This window comes from Thalassophryne amazonica, chromosome 9, assembly GCF_902500255.1.
Source record: "Thalassophryne amazonica chromosome 9, fThaAma1.1, whole genome shotgun sequence".
NCBI lineage: Eukaryota > Metazoa > Chordata > Actinopteri > Batrachoidiformes > Batrachoididae > Thalassophryne > Thalassophryne amazonica.
The window spans coordinates 69,431,990-69,459,927 of record NC_047111.1 but is presented as its reverse complement, the minus strand read 5'-3'; the positions used below and the strand labels follow the sequence as shown (position 1 = coordinate 69,459,927).

The 27,938-nt window shown below is 39.2% G+C and overlaps 1 protein-coding gene and 1 long non-coding RNA gene across 2 annotated transcripts in view; one reads left to right on the top strand and one right to left on the bottom strand.

The window, feature by feature from the left end:
* The window catches only part of map3k7cl (map3k7 C-terminal like), a 103,792-nt gene extending 98,558 nt beyond the window's left edge, over positions 1 to 5,234 (bottom strand). The window contains exons 1-2 of the mRNA XM_034178325.1: positions 4,490 to 5,234; positions 3,865 to 3,946 (exon numbers count right to left, since the gene is read on the bottom strand). Coding sequence (XP_034034216.1) covers positions 3,865 to 3,940 — 76 coding nt within the window. The 5' untranslated portion in view covers positions 3,941 to 3,946; positions 4,490 to 5,234. The remainder of the gene's footprint in view (positions 1 to 3,864; positions 3,947 to 4,489) is intronic.
* Positions 1 to 27,938, top strand: part of LOC117517333 — a 144,260-nt gene that overhangs the window by 96,474 nt on the left and 19,848 nt on the right. The window lies entirely within an intron of this gene.

The following is a 27,938-nucleotide window of genomic DNA, read 5'->3' as shown; positions in this document are numbered from 1 at the left end:
AGTAAAACAGTATTAGAAGTCACAGTTTATCTCGGTATTACATACATCGTCATTTATGAACTAAAAAGCTGCCACTTTTTTCACACGCTTTGAACCCTGCGGCTTAAACAACCGAAATACGTCCATTAATGCAGTGATTCTCAACCGGGGTGCCGCGACACCCTAGGGTGCCGTGATCGATCGTCAGGGGTGCCGTGGGCAATTATCAAATATCACCATTATCGGGTGTATGTGCTGTAATAGTGTGGCAGATGGTGTAATACTCTTTTATTCCAGTAGATGGCAGCAAAGCGCGCAGTAGCGCTGAGCCGTGTGCCGACAAGGAGGCGTGATCGCCATTTTAATTCCGGGCAAGTTAGTGATTTGTGTGCATAGAAGTTTACTTAGTCTCGTCAAGAAACAGGTGGAATATGCCGGAAAGCTGCGCATGTTGACAAAGTCACAAACGGAGGAACAAGGGAGACAATATTTCCTTCCATAAGTGGTTTTGGTTATTGTTGTCACTTTGTCCGTGATATTTGGATGATAAACAGCTGTATGTCTCCTGCCGTACCTGTGTCGCCCGATGACACGGATCATTATTTTCACTTATGTCTAGTTGATATTTTCCACTGCTAGACCAATGTCTAGTTAAAATTCTTGTCGTTAGTGACTAAAAATTGTTGGACAAGACTGGGGAGTTTTTTTTTTTGTTTGTTTTGCACCTTAAAATAATGAGATTAATGACCCGCGCTGTGCTGCCACACACACAGAGATGTGCACACACACACCACTGACTTCATGAATGAAAGTTGGTCAATAAAGGATAATTGTGTAAAAATATAATATATATAAAAGTATTGTAATGGTTTTAGGAGCCGTGCTGCGTTGAACACAGCAGCAACAACTCAGCCGAGCAGCGTAGCTTAACAGCACAGATCCGTGTAACTTTCAACACTTCCTGACATAATTTAATGTAATTTAATTTTACTGGCTCGATATCCAGGACAAAATGGCATTTTAACACGTATTTTGCGAGCATTTTTCTGAGTGTGTTCAGTCGCGAAGTCGGGTACTTCGTCAATATTTTGCCGGTTAGGAGACGTCATGTCGCTGTCCATGAAGGAACGTTTTCATTTAGTGTGCAGCAATGGGACTGCGCTCTCTAGTTCTTATATACAGCTCCATGACAATAGTATACTATGTTACGTCATATCTGTACCGCACGTCTTGCTAACGTGCTAACGCACCGTGTAGAGACAGTCGAGTTAGTGTGGTGCGTGACACGTGACACATGACAGTGGTGTGCCGCAGGATTTTGTAAATATAAAAAGGGTGCCGCGGCTCAAAAAAGGTTGAAAATCACTGCATTAATGCATTGATTGGCAGAGTAAAATACACGTTGAAAATATAAATTCTTACCTGTTAGTTTCAGTGGGATTCATCTGAATAAATAATCCACATAAAGCATCCTTTTTTTAAATCCAAAACAGTGTCTAAACATGAAGAAAAGTCCCTTCCTCTGTACATACAGCTGTGCCATGAGAGCTCCTCTCTCTCACTGAGTCTTGGCTTTTAAATTACAGCCACAAAGAAATAAAATAAAATAATGATAAAATTAGTCCATTTTGTTTTTGTGTCGAAGGGACTCACTCACTGTAACGTCCATAGTGAACCTGAACTACACTACCCACAATGCTCCCTGCGTCGACCGGCCAATCACGTTGTGCGCTTAATGATGACGTCATCAGCAAGCGACAGGCAGCCAGTCTGCTACAAACACACAACAGATGGACTAAAATGTTTGATTTTAGGGTTTACAAACATTTTTGACTGTTGAACTTTGCTCATTTTACCAGCAAAAAAACAAAAATGCTATCAGACTGAAAGTTATCAGAACTAAATTTATTGGAAGATAATTGGTCCGATGATGGCTTTAAAATTTATCTGAAAAGCTAATCCGCTAGCAAAAACATTAGCTTCAATAATTATCTGTTATCGGATTAGCTGAACAGGGCCCACCACTGCTGAAGAATTGAACTAATTAGAATCAGATGCTTTAACAGGTGGAAGGAACAAATATGTGGGAGGACTTTCCTCACTGAAGCTGGGCCTTTCTGCCTCTGTTCATCTCTATTTAACACTTTTCATTTGCATTTGTGGTTTGATGATATCTACATTTTCTCTGGCTTTGTACAATGACAATAAAGCTGAATCTAATCTAATTCATTGCTCAATTGTTGATGTGGCTTTCTTGTTTATTAAGAATTGGTGGAGTAATGCCAACCCTTCATAGAGGTGTTTGGCAATGCCAACGCCTTTGCAGGAGAATGAAGGTTCAGGTTTTTAGGATCCTGGTGCTTCCTGTCTTACTGTATGGCGTTAAGACCTGGGCCTGGTTTCATAAAACAGTCTAACCTTGTTTAGTCGAATAAACTCAGTTAACTAATTTTTTGATGTTAGTCGCTGCACAAAATGCTTAGTTAGCTAATCTTATTTTAGTCAACAAAACTTCAGTGTGTTTCCTCAAAAAATGGCAGCGATCATGTACCACCACTTGATGGAACACTCAAGAGCACCCTTATGTCACTTGCATTCCTCCAAAAGGAGAGCTTCCTCCGCTTTTGGCCATGGTTACAGCAGACGACAGTCATGATGTGTTTGTGACAGTTTTCACATTAGCCACAGGGCATTGCTGTTATGCTGAGCAGTGTTGTGTGCACAGAAAGGCTTGACAGAAGTGTAGAAGAAGAAACTGGAGAGCGAAACTGCTAGGCTAAATACTAAGCATGTCATTCTGCTGTTCCTATGGGTCTGTAAATGTTAATAAAGCCAGTTAACGAAACAAAGGCTGGATAGTTCATGACAACGACCAACCCGGAAGTAAACAAAACTGTTGCGCATTGGCGCCGTCTCTTGGCAACAGCACGCGTGAGGCCATTATGCCTATGAAACTGTCAACTAACGTAAGCTAGCCAATCTACAAGTTTAGCTGTCGATGTGAAACGGTGATTAGACAGATAATGTTGGATGACTAACCACAGTCGACTAAGTAGGTTTAGCAGACTGAAAGATTAGATTGCTTTACGAAACCAGGCCCTGGAGTCTAACTGGTTACCTAATGGTATGACCAAATGCCATTAGCTCTATTTGGATGATCCTTGGGTACAACTGGAATTATCTTTATTTTTTTTTAATCTATTTTTTTTATCTTATATTTTATCGTATTTTGACACATATGTTATATTTTATCTTAGCATTTTATCTCCTCTTAATGTTGCACCATTGTACCGAAGTAAATTCCTAGTCTGTGAATCCTGTTCACTGGCAATGGCAATAAACTTCTTCTGATTCTGATTCTGATCTTACAGATACATACTTTATTGTAATTGTAACAAGTACAATGAAAGTGTGTACTTGTGTCAAGCAAGTGGTTATGTACCTGAGACTCAGATGAGGAGTACCATGTGCATTGTAGGGGAATGCCAGCTATGATATTTTGACAATGTGATGCATCTCTCTGGGCATGATCCACCACACAAGTGCTTCAGTGTTGAGGACCACAGCAGCCGGAAAAGGACACGGGAATGTCTGCGTATCATCTATCTGTCACCTAGCTGTTTACTTTGAGGAGGTGGCGATGGACCGGTTGTCTGCTTGGGTTGTTGCCATTCAGAACCCAGGGCAGTTCCATAATGGGGTGGATGCAGAACTGCAGAACCATTGCATGTTCCCACATCTGACCTGGTGGGTTCAATCCCTGACTGTGGCTTGAGCAATACACTGACCTGTAAAAGCACTTGGCCTTGGACCACATTGACTTCAGTGACCCGCACACAAGTGTGGGATAAAGGTATAGTTGAGAAATAACAACAAAAAACTTACCTGATGTGTTCTCGAGGCTGAAGGCAATTCGAACTTCAGATTTGTCTGGAGACACTCTTCTGGTTGAGGTGATCATTTATCCCTTCAAGAGGTCACATGGGACAAAACGCAATGATTACAACAGCTAACATGATGTACGATATCCAGTCTATCACAAAAAGCCAAACATTTACAGCTTTATTCCAATACAGAATGCTGCAATACAAACGTAATGTAATTCTGGTGGAGTGTCACTTGAATGAAAACCTGATATAGCCCATGACTAATCCTCCTCTGGGAAAATGTGCATGATACAAGCACACACAGTTTCATCATGCATTCAGAGTTGCAGTGGGATTAAATAATTAGAGCTGTTTGACAGAGTGGCTCTGTGGTCTGGATTTTGAATGACCCGTTCCAGTAAAGGTACAGGCTTTTTATATCAAGACATCTGCCCCCACTAAACCCCCACTAAACCCTCATGTCACACTACACAACATACCTTAATGACGTTCATCAGTCATATGCATTAATTCCATTCATGTTAGTCCGATTTGTTGCATGCCAATTCTTAAAAGTGTGGCTGCTGTTTACTGTCATTTAATCCATGCTGGATATTGCATATGGTTTTGCACCAACAGGTTACCTGAAAGAGCCACGAACCCGAACCCAGAAACTCTGTGTAAATGTCAGATCAACTGGAAGTTAATCCTCTGTTGCTTGCTGTTGTTTTCCTGTTGGATCTTTGGTGAAAAGAAGAAGAGGAAAAAAAAAGAAAAAAGAAAGAAACAGGTGTCGCACACTGCAGATGGCACAATGATCTCCCCCCAAAAAAGCTCAGATCCACTCCCCTGTTAAGAGTTGTTCAGTATATTCTCAAGTTTGCCTCCATGTATTCAGACACTCCGCAGCACTGGTGTCAGCAGTTCAGCAGCTGAAGTTTGCATGGGCATGTTATCCACAGACTGGCGGCCACGCGTCAGAGCGCAACACAACAGGGCGCAGGCAGTGGAGGAATGCTGTCCTGTCCCCCTACGGCACCCAGGCCCAATTAAATGTCTCATATGACATGACTTTAGGCCGTAAAAATGTCCAGCTCTGCTTTGACGGACATGGTCATGCCGCTTGGCTGTGCAATATTTGTGCAATGAGGCAGCTGCTCGGGATGAACAATGTTATTCTTGGAAGAATAAAAGAAAAGGAAGCTTTTGGACTGGATTTAGTGTGGCATTTTTACTGCTTTGTTTGTTTTTTGCAACATCATGTGAACCCAGTTTCACCCCAGTTTGTGATGGCATTACGAAAAGTATCTTAATCTATAGGCTTGTGACAGGGGCACGAAAACTGGGCACTTTTTGTAACGGAGGCACAAATTAATTTCGTGAGTGACTGGCGGCATGAAATGTGGGGTGATAGGGGGTGTCTGGAGGGTTATGGTTAGGGGAGGGTAGACACTTACGTTATAGTTATGGTTAGAGTTAGGAGAAGAGGGAGGACTATAGCAAAATTTTAAAAACTGTCATGAAAATGGGGTGCTTTTCATGATGGGGGAACGAAATGTGGGGTGACAGGTGGTCGGGGGGGTTATGGTTAGGGTTAGGGGAGAGTACACACTTACATTATGGTTATGCATAGAGTTAGGAGAAGAGGGAGGATAATAAATAGCAAAATTTTAAAAACTGTCACAGAAATGGGGTGCTTTTTGTGTCGGGTGCATGACAAAAAAAGCGTGAGACTAGACTCAGTGTGTCACTCTCTTAATTGGAAAAAATTTTGAACTGCACTCAACAGAGCGTGAAATCTAAATCTGGCCTTACTCTTTGTTTGTTTGAATATTATCCAAGGATACAAAGGATAACATCTCAATCTTTCATTTCATTTCATTTATTTATTTATTTCATTCATTTAAAAGAAAAAAACAAAACAAAACAGAAAAGCAGAAATAAAGCATCTCCATTACCAGAATGAAAAGGAGCAGAGAGAAGAACAAGTCTTATATTTTCTGCCCCTTTTTACAATACAATCTTTCAATATCCAGCATCATTTTTCAACATTATTTAACAGATTGTATTTCTTTAACTTGTCACATACCACTGACTTATTTCATAATTATGACCATTATTAAATAGATTACATCTCTGACAGGTTACATTTTTAAACTTAAAACATTTTATACATTATTAACAAATTACATTTTTTTTAACTTCCTTACAGCCCACTAACTTATTTTATAGTTTCATACTTACTTAATACATCTAGTTTAATACGTTTTTTAAATAATTTAAGCGACCTTAATTCTTTAATTTCTTTGTTGAGATTGTTCCATAATTTTACACCATTTACTGCAATACTCCGTTCTTTTACTCTGGTTCTGTATCTTGGTTTTCTAAAGACTTCTATTCCTTTCAGTTTATAACTACTTACTCTTTTCTCAAACATATTTTGAATGTTTGTTGGTAAAGTATTTTTATTTGCTTGGTACATTGTTTGTAATATTTTCAAATCGACCAAATCACGAAATTTAAGTACCCTGTACTTAATGAACAATGGATTAGATGGATCTCTAAAACCACTGTTACTAATCACCCTTAAAGCCCTTTTCTGCAGAATAAACAAAGGTTGTATATAAGTTGTATATGTTGATCCCCAGATTTCTACACAATAAGTTAAATATGGGAAAATCAATGAATTGTACAATGTTAATAAACCATAACTATTTAATGAATATTTTACTTTATGCAAAACAGCAATGGCTTTCGCTATTTTTCCTTTTATGTAATTTATGTGTGACTTCCATGTAAGATCTTCATCAATTATGACTCCTAAAAATTTCATTTCTTTTACCCTTTGTATATCCATTCCATCTATTTGTAATGACACGTTATTTTTTTTGCTCTGTCAAACAATATGAAATTTGTCTTATTAATATTTAGTGACAGTCTGTTTATATCAAACCAATGCTTAACCTTTTCCAATTCTGTTTTTATCACTTGTGCTACTTCCTGTATATCTGATCCAGAGTAAAACAGCGTTGTATCATCAGCAAATAAAATGCTACCAAGCACATTAGATACATTCACAAAATCATTGATATACAAAATAAACAGTTTGGGTCCAAGTACTGATCCTTGTGGTACTCCATAAGCAATATTACACAATTCTGATTTGATATTATTTATCTGAACAAACTGTTTTCTGTTTTCTAAGTAGCTTTTTACCCACTGATGTGCAATACCTCTTATTCCATATTGTTGTAACTTGTGAAGCAATCTTGAGTGGTCAATAACATCAAAAGCTTTTTTCAAGTCAATAAAAATACTTACAAAATAATCCTTATTTTCTATTGTTGTTGATATTTTCTCTATTAATTCCATAATTGCCATAGCTGTCGAATGTTTTGTTCTGAATCCATACTGAGCATTATTTAAAATATGATGTTTCTCAGTGAATTTATCCAACCTTGTCACAAAAACTTTTTCCATAATTTTAGAAAACTGTGGAAGCAATGATACTGGCCTGTAATTAGAGAATGTATGTTTGTCTCCATTTTTATATAATGGGACTACCTTGGCAATTTTCATTTCATCTGGAAAAATCCATGTTGACAGAGACAGATTGCAAATATAAGTAAATGGTTCAATAACAGTTTCTATTATACTTTTTACAGTCATCATGTCTAAATCTTCATGGTCAGTTGATCTTTTGCTTACACAGTTTTTTACAATATTTCTTATTTCATCTTTATCCACATTGTCCAGGAAAATACTATTGACCGTATTTACAAGTGTATGTAATGTATCTTCTACTATTGGTTTATTTCCCACCAGACTTGATCCTACATTTGAAAAATAATCATTAAACCCATTTGCCACTTCTTTTATGTCATATATCTCTTTATTTTCTTTGACAAAGTAATTTGGAAAAGTTGCTTTCGCTCCATCACTTTCAATCACACTTTTTATAATTCCCCATGTTGCCCTCATATTATCTTTATTCTTATTTAATTGTTCACTATAATAATCTTTTTTTTGTTTCCTAATTATTGTCAATAGTTTATTTTTATATTTTTTGTATCTGTGTTCTGTTTCCTTTGTTTGCATTTTTAAAAAGCACCTGTATAGTTTTTCTTTGCACAAGCATTTTTTATTCCCTTTGTCAGCCATGGTTTATTTACTCATTTCTTACTAATTTCTATTAATTTACAGTTTTTATTATATGATTTCATCAATATTTTCATAAATGAGTTATATGCTACATTAACATCACTGACATAAACTTCCCAATTTTGATTTTTAAGATCATATTTTAATGCCTCTAAGGCTTTTACTGACTTGTCTCTTTTAAAGTTTATAACAGTTTTTTTCTTGTACCTATTTTTATATTTAAATATTGAAAAGACTGGTAAATGATCACTAACATCTGTCATCAAGATCCCATTCCTGATAATTTCATCTGTTCTATTTGTAAATATATTGTCGATTACCGTTGCACTTTGCGATGTGATTCTGGTTGGTTTTGTTATCAAGTGGAATAACCCCAAACTATACATTGAATTCACAAAATCACTTATTCTTTGGCAACTGGAGCTCTCTATGTTAATGTTAAAGTCTCCACATATAAAAAGCGTTTTGTTTTTAATTTGATGGAATAGCTCTATTATTCTATCTGTAAATTTCACAACACAAGTGTCTGGTGCTCTGTATACACAACTGATTAAAATATTTTTAGATGTTTCATGTACAAGTTCCACTGTTACAATTTCTATGATGTCATCCACAGTTGTCATTTCTTCTACAATTGTACATATCAGATCTGCCTTTATGTACAGAGCAACACCACCGCCCCTTTTATCTCTTCTGTTCACAAAATACAGCTCATATCCCTCTATTTGAACATCAGTCATGAATACTCCCAGTTTGCTTGACACATGAGGCAAAGATGTCTTATTTTCTCTCTCTCTTTCAATCTCACACACGCATGCACACATTGAAAAATATTGAATCAATGAAATATTGAATTTTTATCATTGTAGGTAACTTAAAACTTTATATAATTGAAAATTTTCATTTTCATTGATTTCTCATGGCCTATCCGCAGTGCCACTGTTCTGAAGCATAGGCAGTGTTGTTATAGCTCCAACAACCACCACCATGACCACCTCTCGGTAAAAAAAATTATTTCAGTACCCTGTGTTTGTCTGTCTATCTGTGACCCTGTGATAAACTGGAGTCCTGTCCAGGTTGTACCCCGCCTCTCACCCTATGTCTGCTGGGATAGGCTCCAGCCCCCATGACCCTTGATTTGAGTAAGTGGGTATAGCAAATGAATGAATGAATAAATGAATGAATGAATGAACGAATTTCAGCAGCTCCACCATATGCCAAAAATTAGCATTTGCCATTCAAAATACTGTGACTTCATATTCAGTTTTTATGACTGCTCTGGTCATTCCACATTTTGCGCAGTTTCAGTAGCACTCATATGTTTGCATCCATGGATGCAAACACATGAGTGCAAGCATGATCACGATTGTGTGTGCATGAGTACTGTTTTTAGCCCTGTATCTGTGTGTGAATAAAATAACTCTTAATAGTTCTGAGTCAATTTAGACCTAATTTGGTGGAATGATAGAGGGTCTGCCAAGGGCAAAGTGTTTTGTCTTTAGAAAAATCACTTAAAAGCCAAGGTTACGGGCAAAGAGGAAATCTAAGTTCTAATCTAGTCTAAGCTCAGTGCCTTTGTGGCATGTTTAGAATGACTATTACAAAGAACTAGCACACTGTCAGTGGGGATCCACAGGCTCTAGATTGGGTAGTGTTTATAAAATAAGTAGCTGACATTTCTCAAGGGAGATAATAAATTGTGCAAATTTGCTGTAATGAGTTGGAATGATGTGTGATTCCAGAATGTTTATAGAACTTCAGACCTTAGACCTCAACAGTTTTTAGGAAAAGAACTCATCCCTTTTACTTCCTGCTAATTACATAATTTTTTATGTTAATTTACTGTCTTAATGTAATTATAAATTGGTTAGGTTCTTGTTAACATATACACACTGTTATTAACATTATCATTATTATTATAATCAGTATTATTATTTTAGTTTTACTTCTATTTTGTCATTTGATTTTTAAATGGACCAAAGTGGAAATGTATTTTTACTTACTTGTGTCATCCATGTATTTTTTAACATATTTACAATTATATTATGTACTTACTGAACTTACTAAAAATCACACACACTCACGCTTTTAATATATAAATGATTTACCGCACCCTGCTGGATTGGTGTGTGAGTCTACAATGTAAATATCAATGTGCATTGTTCAGTGTTGTTAGCTAATATATGTAACTTCTCTAAAAATATTAGTCCTACCAATGTTTAGTTTTGACACCGTTCGTCCTTGTCCAAAAATACATAAGCATACCAAATGGCAAATGTCAGCTCTCCCTTGTTTGTGCATGATCAAAATTGTACGCATACACACAGAGCTTTTTTCCTTTTCTGCATTCTGCTGTCAGCAGGTGCTTTTAATTTGACAAACAAAAACTGCGGACATTAAAAGCACTACACTTTTCACTTATGGTACCGGGATCATGACACTTAAATCACTCATGGTAACAGCAACATAACATTTAACTATACTGACTAAACCAATTGAACTACAAAAACACAATAAATCAATAACACTAACACTAACAACACTGTTAAACATGAACAACAATAACAATATTTAAAACCCCAAAAGCCAGAATTCCCATGGTGCATTGCAGCACAATATCCAATGTTTACTGGTTAGCTAAATTGGCTATTTCTCAAAAACCTATTTGTCCTATCAACTTTCCATTTTCACAGCATTCATCCTTGGCCCAAAATACATAAGCATACAATACGGCCAGATTTCCCAGTGATTGAAGCCATACACACGCATGCACACAGAGGCTACTTGGCTATTATAATATAGATTGGTTAAAGATCCATTTATTGTTTTGATTAAAAACCAATATTATCAGTTATCAAGTTGTTCACCAATGAATATGGCTTTATACACCCTGAAGAAAACCATACACCCTGAGGCCGAAGGCATACCAAACATTCAACACAGTGAAAATTATTCCATTTATTCACCCTATTAGCTCAACCAATAATTTGCATCACTTTATTGCCAAAATTGGAGCAATTTAAACTTTTGACCCTATCCAAACTGAAATTGGCTTTTGTCACCATTCTCACTGTTTTTGCCCTATAACTCCATAACATTCAGTCACAGATTGTCCAAACTATACCTTTTTTGGAATCTTTGTGGTCAGACAAATAATGTGGTAAAGTTTTCAATATGGTTGGAGCATTTTAAAATTTCAACCCCTGTGTAATTCTTCATTTGAAAACTCAAGTGGCCAATCGTCTTTTTCAAAAGAGCAAAGGTGTCAAATCCAGCTTCAGAAAGTAAATGTCCAGCCACATATTTGTTCCATCTTCCTAATAAACCAGCTGATTTTAATTAGTTCAGCTCTTCAGGCAGGTGGAAGAGCTAATTATTGAGATCAGCTGTTTTAGGTGCACAGGTAGAAGCAACACATGGGAGTGTTTTTACTTTCTGAAGCTGCAAAAGTGTAATGTCTAAAGTGTATTTGTGTCAGATTTGGTGCTTGTATCACCATTTGAAGGATTGTTTCGGTTATCTGCTGCACTAAAATTGGTGGCGAGCATGAGTGAAACAAGGAAGAAGCCGAAGGACCTTACTACAGTATTACACCTTTGTATTTGTCACAGGTGTCAAAATGTGGGTGTTGCAGTCTCTGAGTACCCCACCTCAGGGCAATTCTCAAAACCAGTTGAGTGTATGTCACATTTGGTCATAATCAAATTTAGAATCCTTGACCTCAACCCAACCCAAAGCCCAACTGAATTCTTTCAGGGTAATTTTGGGATTAACTGTCACTGATATAGCAATTTTGGTAGAAATCAGCAAAAGACACTGAGAGGGTCAGGCCAACAGACATGACCTTGGCCCCCATTGATTGACCTTTGGCCAATTAGACCTTGCTGGTCAATTGAGTAATCCACCTCAATATATCATATATAAGTATGGTGGACATCAGAGAGAAACTTCACTTTTAACCTTTGACCAAAATTACCTTGACTGCAGTGATTCGGCTTTTGCAAATTTGAGCTTGTTTGGGCAATTCCAGAACCCACGTCCATATGTATGCCAAGTTTAGTGGACATTAAAGAGAAAAAAATCAAAGTGTTGTCCTTTGGTCCCAGTGACCTTGACTACAGTTTATTGTTTGTTTGGATCCCCATTAGCTGCAGCTTTTCCTGGGGTCCAACAGATTTACAAATATAATAAATCAATAATACATTAAAAAATATATAAAAATAAATGAAAATAAAAATCACTTATCAAAACCAAAAACATATCAAATCAATGTTTCTGTGCAGGCTCTCAGTTGTCCAGGTGGTTTCCATAGTAGAGAAGCTTGAATCTTCGACTGGACTGGGTTGCTTGACGTGAGGACGTTTCGCTTCAAATCACAGCAGCTTCCTCATCTAAAATTCTTGCTCTGATAGTCTGACTTCTGTCTTGACTCTTGTAGAGAAGAATAAACCAGAAGCCAACAAAAGCTGGAGTTTTTAACCTAACCAGACCCCTCCTACCGAAGGCTGACTGCTATAGGCTAGTGACTAAACAATAGCTCTAATTAGCACCTATTGTGCTCTAGTTAGCACTCTCCTAATGATGGGATGGAAGCCTCCCCTGATGGCTCCCTTGACGACTCTCCTGATGACGTGAATGACTCATTACCATGAACAAAAGACTGAAACTGCTTTGACCTGAGTACCCCATTGTAAACAGAGGACAAAGCGTGTGTGAGACCCGCCCCCCGGTTAAGGCTGGGTTTCAACTGTTTTACAAAGAATGCTTCCTTGACACCTCTCTCTCCCTCTCTATATCAAATCAAATTAATCATCATCTATGCATGGTGAAAGGGTTGACTCAGATTACTCCTTATACCGATAAATACTGTTTCAGAAGTTTTTTAAAGAAACATTCATTTGCAATGAGTTTGATGTGATCCAATAATAAATCCCATTCATGCATACCCCTAAATGTGACAGTGTTCTTAATGGCATTGGTTCTAGCTACAGGTAATGTAAAATTTCCCACCACAGCATGTCTGGTTCTATAAGTATGATTTTCTGAACTAAAAGAAAAATTCCTCCACAAAATATAAGGTAACTTAGTGCCAGTAATCTTTCTAACAAAAAATGATCAGCGAATATAAAAGTCTATCTTTGACTAACAACCAGTTTCATTTTTTATCCATTGTGATGATATTTGTCCTATAACTGCATCTAAGTGCCACATGAGCATCCCTATTCTGAATAATCTGCAATCTTTTTATCATTTCTCCAGTAGTATTTGACCAAACTACTGGGCAATAGTCCAGATATACTAATAATAGTGCTTTAATAGCATACTTCCTTGTAGTGCAACTTAGAAACCTTGCATGACTTCTCATAATTGATATACCCCTGCCCATTTTTACAAAAATATTATTTATATGTTTTTCCAAGATAATATTGAATCTACCACTACACCCAGCAGCTTGGTCTCATGCACTCGATTTATTATCATATTATTAATCTTAATGTCTAATATGGGGTTTTTCATAACAACACAGCAAGCTCCAATAACCATAGTTAGTCTTCTCTGCATTTAACACTAACTTATTAGATGTTACCCACTCAACCACATTATGCAATTCCATATTTTAAAAAGTTTCAAGATCATTGTGTGAGCGCGCTGATGTATAAATGATTGAATCATCTGCATACATTACTATACTAGCTTTATGTAAACTATATGGTAAATCATTTGTGAAAATTGTAAATAATGATGGACAGATGCAACTCCCTTGTGGCACTCCGCATAATACCCTCCTGGTGTTAGAAAAGCTGCCATTAAAAAACACTGTGTTCTGTTAGATAAGTAACTATAGAACCAAGCCAGAGCTGATAGCTCAAAACCATAACAAGCAAGTTTTTCCAATAACAAATCATGGTCAATGATATCAAAAGCAGCCGAGAGGTCGAGCAACATGGTACCAACTATGTTCTTCTTTTCAACCTCTCTGAACCAATCATCCAACATATGAGTCAATGCCATGGCAGTGGAGTGACTCTTTCTATACGCATGTTAAAAATCAGTGATTAAGTTATTAGAAGAAAAATAGTTATTTATTTGCTCATATACAATAGACTCCATAATTTTTCCTAACACAGGTAAAATACTTATGGGTCGACTATTTAAAACTGAGAACGGAAGTTTCTTATTTTTTGGTAGTGGGATCATTTTAGCCTGTTTCCACGAACGTTGACATGAATTACAAGTAAAGCTAAGGTTTATTATATGGGCTAAAACAGGACTACAGTGATTGACCTTGGAAAAATTTGATCTTGCCTGAGCAATTCTGGAACCAACCTACATGTGTATGGCAAGTCTGAAGGATACTGAAATGAAAATCAGAATTTTGACCTTTGACTTCATTGACCTTGACATTTGCCAAAACAAACCCTTAAGGGTAATTCCAGGCTCAATCTTAATCATCATTCCAAGCCAAATACTTGGGAGGCGTAAGGGAATAAATAAATAGACAGACATACAAATATTTCTCAAATTATAGTTTGATGAGAGGACGAGAGTTCAACATTCAGAGTGAAGGAGGAAGGAGAGCAGCTTCAACCCTAACTGTGACATCTTGTTAGCTGTGGTAGGGTTTGTATTGCTGTACTTATTGGTTTTCAAAAAAAAAAAAAAATCCACATTTCCATTTCTCAAAGGGGTACGTGTTATGATTTATTAGCAACAATTGCTCTTGTTAGTTCTGTCCACTGTGCATTGTGTAAATTGCTAAATTGCCGGCTGGTGGGCCCAGCACCCTGTAAAGCTGTTTCTCACTTGCAAAGACCTGTCTCCTGGGAAGACAGGATCTATAACAATGACGAACTGGCATGGGATGATCATATATCTTATTTTCCACTGCAGTTGAGGTGGATAATCATCTCCACGACTACAGGAGGGAGTGGATGCACCAGTCATGTTTTGCCCTTTTTCCTCTCTCACTAATTCCTCTGTGCACTATCACCACCTGTTGCCAGCACTCTCCTGGTTACAACCCTCAGTAATTCACAGGAGGAACCTATGCAGTCAGCCAGAACCTGCTTATCTGTGGTGAAACACAAGCGTAGAATCCAGGCTAGTAAGTGCCCGTATTGTTGCCAAAAGGGCCATTTAATCACCTCCTGTCCCTCACGGCCAAAACGTCCGGTACGCCGGACCCTGCAGCTGATTTGCATATGTGAGGTACTATTGGCTGGAAAGCTCACTCTCATCTCTTCTTGCTGCTACTGTCCCCAGGACAGATGGCAGTGCAGATACTTCAGAATTTCCCCTGGAGGAAAGCGGGCATAATAGGAGAGACCCGGTAAGAATCATCCACCATAGAGGTCCAGTGTAATTACATTTGAGAAACTATCCAGTTTCATCTTATTGCACCTCCTCATGCATCTCTCATCTTTGGATGTTCCTCATTTGTCCTCATTTAGATTGGATGTCCAAGAAAAGTATTTGATGGTGTCTAAGTTGTCATTCTATTAAAGTGCAACTTGATCTTTCATGAGCAGAGGTCACCATCGCCACACTCAGTCTTGCGCTCCAAGCTATCCTTTTGGTTCCTCCTGTATATGATGATCTCCAGGACGTGTTAGTGAGCAGAAGCCCCAGTCACTTCATGCTCACCATGTTGTCACTGTATCATAGACCTCCTTGCTGGAACATCAATACCCACCAGTCAGTTTTCTAACCAATCTCACCCTTAAAGGAAAACCATGAGCCGCAAGTGCATTGAGACATCACTTGAGTCCAGACTTATTTGCCACTCATCATCATCTGTGGGTGTGGATTCATGTTTTGTTTCTAAGAAAGACAAGTTCCTTCATCCTTGCATCAACTGCTGCGGTTTCAACAATAGTGAACCAGCAGATGGAAGATATTCATAGGGTGGGTAGCAAAAGTGTTTGAAGGACATACTCAAGGCCTTCTTGAAGAGTTTGATATTCATCCCAACACCTGGAAAATTGTAGCACAAGATTGTTCTGCTTGGTGAAGCAATATATTCTACATATGTATACATAATATATACATGTACCACATCTACATATACATATTCTATATGCCGTCCTTTGTCACTGTTGATAATAACGGACATGCAATATGTTTTTTTCTCTGTTCCACCATTATACGAAACAAACAGCGGCTATTGGGCCCGGTTTCCATACAGCATTTTTTTCTTCTTCTGGCTATTAATATCTTTTTTCCAAAACACATTGGAAAGTATGCAGTTGAAAGCAGCCACTTCCATAACATAAAAAAATAATTAAACACCACATGCAGCATCTTTTTTCAGTGTAAATCTCTATTTTTGTGAGCCCACAATGAATGCTTTTAAGTTGAAAATTGCCTTTTCAGGCAGCCTCGTGACATTAGTGGAGCGCCTTTTCAGGAAACCAAGAGGAAAGAATTATTATTGTTGATTAGTCACTCAAAATTACAGCAGTAAAATGCATGAATCGTCTAGTAGCTCTTACTCCAATAATCATGAAATGCTTTGAGTGACTGATCATGACCCATATAAAAAGGAACATCAACGTCAACTTGGACCCATATCAGTATGCTTATAGGACGAACCGCTCTGTATTGGATGCAGTGTCATCAGTCATCCACTATGCTCTTACTTGAGAGTGAAGACTCTTATGTCAGGCTGCTGCTGTTCCTGGACTTCAGTGCTGCTTTTAACACATTCCACAGACACTGGCTAACAAACTACTTCTGCTTGGACTAACACCTTCCATCTGCAATTGGGTCCTGGGCATTTTAACACACTGGCAACAGACAGTCAAAATTTGAGATTCCATTGTCTTCCCCAATCACATGAACACCAGTTCCCCCAGCGGGTATGTTCTGAGACTCCTGCTGTACACACTCTTCACATACGCCTGCATGGCTAAACATCCAGGCAACCGTATTGTGAAATTTGCAGACAATACAGCGATGGTGGGACTGATATCCCACAATGATGAGTCCACGTACCAGCAGGAGGTGGCAGATCTGGTGCACTGACGTGGGGGCAATAATCTTCACATCAGTGTGGGGATGACAAAGGAGGTGGTCATGGATTTTAGTAGAGGAAACCACATTCCCAATGGAGCAGCCGTGGAAATGGTCCAAAGTTTGAAATACTATGGCATCCATATTTCCACGGACTTGACATGGACCATTAACTCCACTAACATTATTAAGAAGGCCCATCAAGGTGTCTATTTTAAATTTTATTCATCATTGTGTGACTCCTGAGAGTCAAATAGAATAAACACTTGGATTGAATTAAGCTAGTTGTGTCTGTCATTCTTAAATGCTAAAAATAGGTTGTAGAATGAAGAAGTTTGGGGTGGAGGCCAAGCGGTTAAGTGTGCTTATTTCCAGTGCTCAAAGTATCTAGTTCAAACTCTGCCCATTGTCCATGCAATATGGAGTTGCATCAGGAAGGGCATCGAATGTAAAACTTATGGCAAATCAACATGCACCTCCACTGCCGATCTGCTATAGTGACCCCAAGTGGAAAAGCAAGGGAGAAGCTGAAAAGTAAAGGTAATGAATCCTTCTGTGAAAGTTTTTTCAACAGTTAAGTCAACTTGTTTTTCTGAGTTAGGTTATTAGTACATTCAAATGTTCATTTTCAACTGAACCAAACCTGAGTTGCTAGTTGTCATGCAAAGTTGAGTCAACTGGTTGCGTTATTCCACGTTTACACAAGACTGAGACCCATTTAAGACCTACAACTCTCACAAGTCTTGGCTGGTCTCCAGTTTGATCTATTATTTGCATTTAGATCAAGCGTGCAATGTGACTGAATTGTGTGAGTGATCAGTGATGCAACCCCATGCAGAGTCAATTGAGAGTCTATTGCGACCAATAGGATCATGTTGGGAGTGGGTTGGGACCTGTGAGAATTAACGAGACCCATGTAAATTTTAACTGGTCGCACAACTGCTGTGAGTATTTTAAACAGTTCAATACACTTGTGCACCTGTTAGAGACCGATGGAGAGTGATGACAACCAGGATGGATCTTTGTTCTGACCATAGAGATCCCACTGTAACCAGCCTGTAACCCCGGTAAAATCCAGTGAGAGTGATAGCAAGCAAAGGCCATTTTTGATCACACATCAGTCGTAGAATCAGTGTAAACGGGGTGTTACATTTTTAAGTTTACTCAACTCTGTTTTTTTACAGTGTCTGACTGATGCATGATTCTCACTTTTGGTTGAATACTTTTGATCACTGTATATCCGAGGAAGAAGCAGGTGCTGCACACACCCCTGTATATAGGTGAAACGGAGGTGGAGAGGGTGAGAACTTTCAAATTCCTTGGCATCCATATCAGTGAGGATCTCACCTGGTCTCACAACACACAGACCGTCATTAGGAAGTCCCAGTAGCGATTATACTTTCTGAGAAGACTAAGGAAATTTGGCATACCAGCCAAAATTCTTAGTACCTTCTACAGGAGTACGATTGAGAGTGTTCTCACCAGCGCCATCACAGTCTGGTATGGAAACTGCACTGCTCAGGACAGAAAGGCTCTCCAGCGTGTGATCAAGACTGCTCAGTCCATCTCAGGAGTAGCCTTTCCCTCACTACAGGACGTTTATCACACCAGAGTCATCAGGAGGGCCCAGAATATAATCAAGGACAGCACTCACCCCCAGCACAACCTCTTTACACTCCTACTTTCAGGCAGACGTTACAGGAGTGTGAAGTCCAGGACCACAAGACTAACAGTTTTTATTCACAGGCCATCAGGCTTATAAACACATCATACACTACCTCCTCTCCCCTCCCACCCTGAACTGTTTTTTAATTTTTGCCTGTTTACACTAGATTGCACCTTAAATACACCGTACTGCTGCTATTAAAATACTATTTACATAGGTTTATTTATATTTGTTCTGAATACTACTGTCCACATCCTTTACTCGTGATTTGCACTCTCTGAATCGCTGCTCCACATATTTGCACAATTTGCACAATAACTTAAGTGTTTTTTATTTTAAACATTTTGACTTTTCCTTTCTCTCTCTTTTTTTTAAGATTATATTGGTGAATGGAGGAATAGCAAAGTAAGAATTTCATTGTATAGTGTAACTGCCTGTTTCTGCTGTACATATGACAATAAAACTCTTGAATCTCTTGAATCTCTTGAATTTGGATAGCCATTAGCCATTTATTGTTGTCACAGGAACAAGTCCTATGAGGGTAGCTTTTTATCCCCCACTGAAAATGCTGAAACTGCTCTGAAGAAATCATTTGTGGCCATTCTCTCAGTCAGTGTGTTTCTGCTCATGGAAAAAACAACAACAAAAAAACCTATGACTTATGTGTACAGGAGGCGTTACGTTTACAGTTATAATTTTGGTCAACCTGTCATGCTTGTTGCTGGGCTGTGGCCACAGTTGGAGTAAAATTCTTGGTCATCCTTTCAAAGTTCTAGTTTATATGAGCAACCAATTACAGCGCAAGTACGTATCATGGGAAATCTGTGACATTTGTGTGAACGATCTGTAGCGGAGCAGATATTGATTCTCTTCATTTGTTCTTCCAGCCACAGTACAAAATGTGAAAGGCAGAGACATTAAATCCCTTTTAGGCTACTGTATCAACATGGCAGCTTCTGATGAGGGGTGGGGGACACTCGAAATTAGTGCGCCTAGATAGAGAGAGTGGCGTTAACTCAGAACATGGTGCCGTTTTGGGTCTAACTGCACGGAACTACTGAATCAATCAATCAATCAATTTTTTTTTTATATAGCGCCAAATCACAACAAACAGTTGCCCCAAGGCGCTTTATATTGTAAGGCAAGGCCATACAATAATGATGTAAAACCCCAACGGTCAAAACGACCCCCTGTGAGCAAGCACTTGGCTACAGTGGGAAGGAAAAACTCCCTTTTAACAGGAAGAAACCTCCAGCAGAACCAGGCTCAGGGAGGGGCAGTCTTCTGCTGGGACTGGTTGGGGCTGAGGGAGAGAACCAGGAAAAAGACATGCTGTGGAGGGGAGCAGAGATCGATCACTAATGATTAAATGCAGAGTGGTGCATACAGAGCAAAAAGAGAAAGAAACAGTGCATCATGGGAACCCCCCAGCAGTCTACGTCTATAGCAGCATAACTAAGGGATGGTTCAGGGTCACCTGATCCAGCCCTAACTATAAGCTTTAGCAAAAAGGAAAGTTTTAAGCCTAATCTTAAAAGTAGAGAGGGTGTCTGTCTCCCTGATCTGAATTGGGAGCTGGTTCCACAGGAGAGGAGCCTGAAAGCTGAAGGCTCTGCCTCCCATTCTACTCTTACAAACCCTAGGAACTACAAGTAAGCCTGCAGTCTGAGAGCGAAGCGCTCTATTGGGGTGATATGGTACTACGAGGTCCCTAAGATAAGATGGGACCTGATTATTCAAAACCTTATAAGTAAGAAGAAGAATTTTAAATTCTATTCTAGAATTAACAGGAAGCCAATGAAGAGAGGCCAATATGGGTGAGATATGCTCTCTCCTTCTAGTCCCCGTCAGCACTCTAGCTGCAGCATTTTGAATTAACTGAAGGCTTTTTAGGGAACTTTTAGGACAACCTGATAATAATGAATTACAATAGTCCAGCCTAGAGGAAATAAATGCATGAATTAGTTTTTCAGCATCACTCTGAGACAAGACCTTTCTGATTTTAGAGATATTGCGTAAATGCAAAAAAGCAGTCCTACATATTTGTTTAATATGCGCTTTGAATGACATATCCTGATCAAAAATGACTCCAAGATTTCTCACAGTATTACTAGAGGTCAGGGTAATGCCATCCAGAGTAAGGATCTGGTTAGACACCATGTTTCTAAGATTTGTGGGGCCAAGTACAATAACTTCAGTTTTATCTGAGTTTAAAAGCAGGAAATTAGAGGTCATCCATGTCTTTATGTCTGTAAGACAATCCTGCAGTTTAGCTAATTGGTGTGTGTCGTCTGGCTTCATGGATAGATAAAGCTGGGTATCATCTGCGTAACAATGAAAATTTAAGCAATACCGTCTAATAATACTGCCTAAGGGAAGCATATATAAAGTGAATAAAATTGGTCCTAGCACAGAACCTTGTGGAACTCCATAATTAACTTTAGTCTGTGAAGAAGATTCCCCATTTACATGAACAAATTGTAATCTATTAGACAAATATGATTCAAACCACCGCAGCGCAGTGCCTTTAATACCTATGGCATGCTCTAATCTCTGTAATAAAATGTTATGGTCAACAGTATCAAAAGCAGCACTGAGGTCTAACAGAACAAGCACAGAGATGAGTCCACTGTCCGAGGCCATAAGAAGATCATTTGTAACCTTCACTAATGCTGTTTCTGTACTATGATGAATTCTAAAACCTGACTGAAACTCTTCAAATAGACCATTCCTCTGCAGATGATCAGTTAGCTGTTTTACAACTACCCTTTCAAGAATTTTTGAGAGAAAAGGAAGGTTGGAGATTGGCCTATAATTAGCTAAGATAGCTGGGTCAAGTGATGGCTTTTTAAGTAATGGTTTAATTACTGCCACCTTAAAAGCCTGTGGTACATAGCCAACTAACAAAGATAGATTGATCATATTTAAGATCGAAGCATTAAATAATGGTAGGGCTTCCTTGAGCAGCCTGGTAGGAATGGGGTCTAATAAACATGTTGATGGTTTGGATGAAGTAACTAATGAAAATAACTCAGACAGAACAATCGGAGAGAAAGAGTCTAACCAAATACCGGCATCACTGAAAGCAGCCAAAGATAACGATACGTCTTTGGGATGGTTATGAGTAATTTTTTCTCTAATAGTTAAAATTTTGTTAGCAAAGAAAGTCATGAACTCATTACTAGTTAAAGTTAATGGAATACTCAGCTCAATAGAGCTCTGACTCTTTGTCAGCCTGGCTACAGTGCTGAAAAGAAACCTGGGGTTGTTCTTATTTTCTTCAATTAGTGATGAGTAGAAAGATGTCCTAGCTTTACGGAGGGCTTTTTTATAGAGCAACAGACTCTTTTTCCAGGCTAAGTGAAGATCTTCTAAATTAGTGAGACGCCATTTCCTCTCCAACTTACGGGTTATCTGCTTTAAGCTACGAGTTTGAAAGTTATACCATGGAGTCAGTCACTTCTGATTTAAAGCTCTCTTTTTCAGAGGAGCTACAGCATCCAAAGCTGTCTTCAATGAGGATGTAAAACTATTGACGAGATACTCTATCTCCCTTACAGAGTTTAGGTAGCTATTCTGCACTGTGTTGTTATATGGCATTAGAGAACATAAAGAAGGAATCATATCCTTAAACCTAGTTACAGCGCTTTCTGAAAGACTTCTAGTGTAATGAAACTTATTCCCTACTGCTGGGTAGTCCATCAGAGTAAATGTAAATGTTATTAAAAAATGATCAGACAGAAGGGAGTTTTCAGGGAATACTGTTAAGTCTTCTATTTCCATACCATAAGTCAGAACAAGATCTAAGATATGATTAAAGTGGTGGGTGGACTCATTTACTTTTTGAGCAAAGCCAATAGAGTCTAATAATAGATTAAATGCAGTGTTGAGGCTGTCATTCTCAGCATCTGTGTGGATGTTAAAATCGCCCACTATAATTATCTTATCTGAGCTAAGCACTAAGTCAGACAAAAGGTCTGAAAATTCACAGAGAAACTCACAGTAACGACCAGGTGGACGATAGATAATAACAAATAAAACTGGTTTTTGGGACTTCCAATTTGGATGGACAAGACTAAGAGACAAGCTTTCAAATGAATTAAAGCTCTGTCTGGGTTTTTGATTAATTAATAAGCTGGAATGGAAGATTGCTGCTAATCCACCGCCCCGGCCCGTGCTACGAGCATTCTGACAGTTAGTGTGACTCGGGGGTGTTGACTCATTTAAACTAACATATTCATCCCGCTGTAACCAGGTTTCTGTTAGGCAGAATAAATCAATATGTTGATCAATTATTATATCATTTACCAACAGGGACTTAGAAGAGAGAGACCTAATGTTTAATAGACCACATTTAACTGTTTTAGTCTGTGGTGCAGTTGAAGGTGCTATATTATTTTTTCTTTTTGAATTTTTATGCTTAAATAGATTTTTGCTGGTTATTGGTAGTCTGGGAGCAGGCACCGTCTCTACGGGGATGGGGTAATGAGGGGATGGCAGGGGGAGTGAAGCTGCAGAGAGGTGTGTAAGACTACAACTCTGCTTCCTGGTCCCAACCCTGGATAGTCACGGTTTGGAGGATTTAAGAAAATTAGCCAGATTTCTAGAAATGAGAGCTGCTCCATCCAAAGTGGGATGGATGCCGTCTCTCCTAACAAGACCAGGTTTTCCCCAGAAGCTTTGCCAATTATCTATGAAGCCCACCTCATTTTTTGGACACCACTCAGACAGCCAGCAATTCAAGGAGAACATGCGGCTAAACATGTCACTCCCGGTCTGATTGGGGAGGGGCCCAGAGAAAACTACAGAGTCCGACATTGTTTTTGCAAAGTTACACACCGATTTAATGTTAATTTTAGTGACCTCCGATTGGCGTAACCGGGTGTCATTACTGCCGACGTGAATTACAATCTTACCAAATTTACGCTTAGCCTTAACCAGCAGTTTCAAATTTCCTTCAATGTCGCCTGCTCTGGCCCCCGGAAGACAATTGACTATGGTTGCTGGTGTCGCTAACTTCACATTTCTCAAAACAGAGTCGCCAATAACCAGAGTTTGATCCTCGGCGGGTGTGTCGTCGAGTGGGGAAAAACGGTTAGAAATGTGAACGGGTTGGCGGTGTACACGGGGCTTCTGTTTAGGGCTACGCTTCCTCCTCACAGTCACCCAGTCAGCCTGCTTTCCCGGCTGCTCGGGATCTGCCAGGGGGGAACTAACGGCGGCTAAGCTACCTTGGTCCGCACCGACTACAGGGGCCTGGCTAGCTGTAGAATTTTCCACGGTGCGGAGCCGAGTCTCCAATTCGCCCAGCCTGGCCTCCAAAGCTACGAATAAGCTACACTTATTACAAGTACCATTACTGCTAAAGGAGGCCGAGGAATAACTAAACATTTCACACCCAGAGCAGAAAAGTGCGGGAGAGACAGGAGAAGCCGCCATGCTAAATCGGCTAAGAGCTAGTAGCTACGCTAAGCTAGCGGATTCCTAAAAACACGCAAAGTGAATAATGTGTAAATAATTTAGAGGTGATTCAGCAGAAGGAGTGCTTTAGTTAAGGCACGTAAAGATTACACTGGGAAACAAATCGTAATCTAGATAACTAGATCAATCTAACTACGCAGATTAAACAGCTAACAGATACAGAAAAACACCGCTGTGCTCCGGAACAGGAAGTGATACAATACCGCAGTGAGAGCCAACCACCAGTAGTGATTAGTGTGTTTGTTAAGTTCCAATATTCCAGCTATCATATTTACATAAGTTTACAATTTAGGATGATTTATTTAATTAATTTAAAGCCTGATTTATGCAGCTGCAGCTCTATAACTCCGTGTCATGCAATGACGTGCGTGATAGTTTTAAAGTTCTCCGTCTCTGGATTATGCTTTATTCTGGACTAATTTGACCCTCAACAAGATTTTCTTTCTACAATCATCACCTCCAAATCAAAGGTAAACCGAGCCTTTTCCTTTTTTATCAACTTTGCGCTGTAAAGTTGCAGACTTATCTGATCCATTTTTAATCAGCGTGTGCACTGTAAAAACTGTTATAATATGATGGCAGATGAAGGTTTGCTGCTTTCACCGCACAGCATCAGGCTGCAAGCTGCGAGTCTGAGCACGGAATGAAAAAAATAAACAGACAGACATTTAATCACGGAAATGACTCTGGTCCCACATTTGAAGGGTTTAATGGAAATACATTCCGATCGGACAGGACATTTTATCCGATTTGAGTGAAAATCTGCTGTACAAAATCCTTATATACGGTGTTTATTACATGGAAAACAATACAAAAACTTCAGGACTTTTTTTGTCCGGTGGCTGCGAATATCTGGTTTATACGATGACGTTTAGGTGAGTTTTACTGTATGTAACCGGTTGTGACTGACTCTGCGTTGTGTTGTAGAAGAACAGTCTCAGACATGAGTCTCTTTGGAGGTTGCCTCCATTTAATTTCTGGCAAACAGTGAAATAAAAATAAAAATCCTCCTGTCAATGGCTTCTACACGATATGCCCCTATACAAATTAAATGTCATTATGTTTCAGCATATTGTAGGCACTTGATTTGACTCTTGACTTGACTCTTGCTTGCCTCTACTGGTGGTTGGCTCTCACTGCGGTATTGTATCACTTCCTGTTCCGGAGCACAGCGGTCTTTTTCTGTATCTGTTATCTGTTTAATCTGCGCAGTTAGATTGATCTAGTTATCTAGATTACGATTTGTTTCCCAGTGTAATCTTTACGTGCCTTAACTAAACCACTCCTTCTGCTGAATCACCTCTAAATTATTTACACATTATTCACTTTGTGTGTTTTTAGGAATCCGCTAGCTTAGCGTAGCTACTAGCTCTTAGCCGATTTAGCATGGCGGCTTCTCCTGTCTCTCCCGCACTTTTCTGCTCTGGGTGTGAAATGTTTAGTTATTCCTCGGCCTCCTTTAGCAGTAACGGTACTTGTAATAAGTGTAGCTTATTCGTAGCTTTGGAGGCCAGGCTGGGCGAATTGGAGACTCGGCTCCGCACCGTGGAAAATTCTACAGCTAGCCAGGCCCCTGTAGTCAGTGCGGACCAAGGTAGCTTAGCCGCCGTTAGTTACCCCCTGGCAGATCCCGAGCAGCCGGGAAAGCAGGCTGACTGGGTGACTGTGAGGAGGAAGCGTAGCCCTAAACAGAAGCCCTGTGTACACCGCCAACCCGTTCACATCTCTAACCGTTTTTCCCCACTCGGCGACACACCCGCTGAGGATCAAACTCTGGTTATTGGCGACTCTGTTTTGCGAAATGTGAAGTTAGCGACACCAGCAACCATAGTCAATTGTCTTCCGGGGGCCAGAGCAGGCGACATTGAAGGAAATTTGAAACTGCTGGCTAAGGCTAAGCGTAAATTTGGTAAGATTGTAATTCACGTCGGCAGTAATGACACCCGGTTACGCCAATCGGAGGTCACTAAAATTAACATTAAATCGGTGTGTAACTTTGCAAAAACAATGTCGGACTCTGTACTTTTCTCTGGGCCCCTCCCCAATCAGACCGGGAGTGACATGTTTAGCCGCATGTTCTCCTTGAATTGCTGGCTGTCTGAGTGGTGTCTAAAAAATGAGGTGGGCTTCATAGATAATTGCCAAAGCTTCTGGGGAAAACCTGGTCTTGTTAGGAGAGACGGCATCCATCCCACTTTGGATGGAGCAGCTCTCATTTCTAGAAATCTGGCCAATTTTCTTAAATCCTCCAAACCGTGACTATCCAGGGTTGGGACCAGGAAGCAGAGTTGTAGTCTTACACACCTCTCTGCAGCTTCTCTCCCCCTGCCATCCCCTCATTACCCCATCCCCGTAGAGACGGTGCCTGCTCCCAGACTACCAATAACCAGCAAAAATCTATTTAAGCATAAAAATTCAAAAAGAAAAAATAATATAGCACCTTCAACTGCACCACAGACTAAAACAGTTAAATGTGGTCTATTAAACATTAGGTCTCTCTCTTCTAAGTCCCTGTTGGTAAATGATATAATAATTGATCAACATATTGATTTATTCTGCTTTACAGAAACCTGGTTACAGCAGGATGAATATGTTAGTTTAAATGAGTCAACACCCCCGAGTCACACTAACTGTCAGAATGCTCGTAGCACGGGCCGGGGCGGAGGATTAGCAGCAATCTTCCATTCCAGCTTATTAATTAATCAAAAACCCAGACAGAGCTTTAATTCATTTGAAAGCTTGACTCTTAGTCTTGTCCATCCAAATTGGAAGTCCCAAAAACCAGTTTTATTTGTTATTATCTGTCGTCCACCTGGTCGTTACTGTGAGTTTCTCTGTGAATTTTCAGACCTTTTGTCTGACTTAGTGCTTAGCTCAGATAAGATATAGTGGGTGATTTTAACATCCACACAGATGCTGAGAATGACAGCCTCAACACTGCATTTAATCTATTATTAGACTCTATTGGCTTTGCTCAAAAAGTAAATGAGTCCACCCACCACTTTAATCATATCTTAGATCTTGTTCTGACTTATGGTATGGAAATAGAAGACTTAACAGTATTCCCTGAAAACTCCCTTCTGTCTGATCATTTCTTAATAACATTTACATTTACTCTGATGGACTACCCAGCAGTGGGGAATAAGTTTCATTACACTAGAAGTCTTTCAGAAAGCGCTGTAACTAGGTTTAAGGATATGATTCCTTCTTTATGTTCTCTAATGCCATATACCAACACAGTGCAGAGTAGCTACCTAAACTCTGTAAGTGAGATAGAGTATCTCATCAGTAGTTTTACATCCTCATTGAAGACAACTTTGGATGCTGTAGCTCCTCTAAAAAAGAGAGCTTTAAATCAGAAGTGCCTGACTCCGTGGTATAACTCACAAACTCGTAGCTTAAAGCAGATAACCCGTAAGTTGGAGAGGAAATGGCGTCTCACTAATTTAGAAGATCTTCACTTAGCCTGGAAAAAGAGTCTGTTGCTCTATAAAAAAGCCCTCCGTAAAGCTAGGACATCTTTCTACTCATCACTAATTGAAGAAAATAAGAACAACCCCAGGTTTCTTTTCAGCACTGTAGCCAGGCTGACAAAGAGTCAGAGCTCTATTGAGCTGAGTATTCCATTAACTTTAACTAGTAATGACTTCATGACTTTCTTTGCTAACAAAATTTTAACTATTAGAGAAAAAATTACTCATAACCATCCCAAAGACGTATCGTTATCTTTGGTTGCTTTCAGTGATGCCGGTATTTGGTTAGACTCTTTCTCT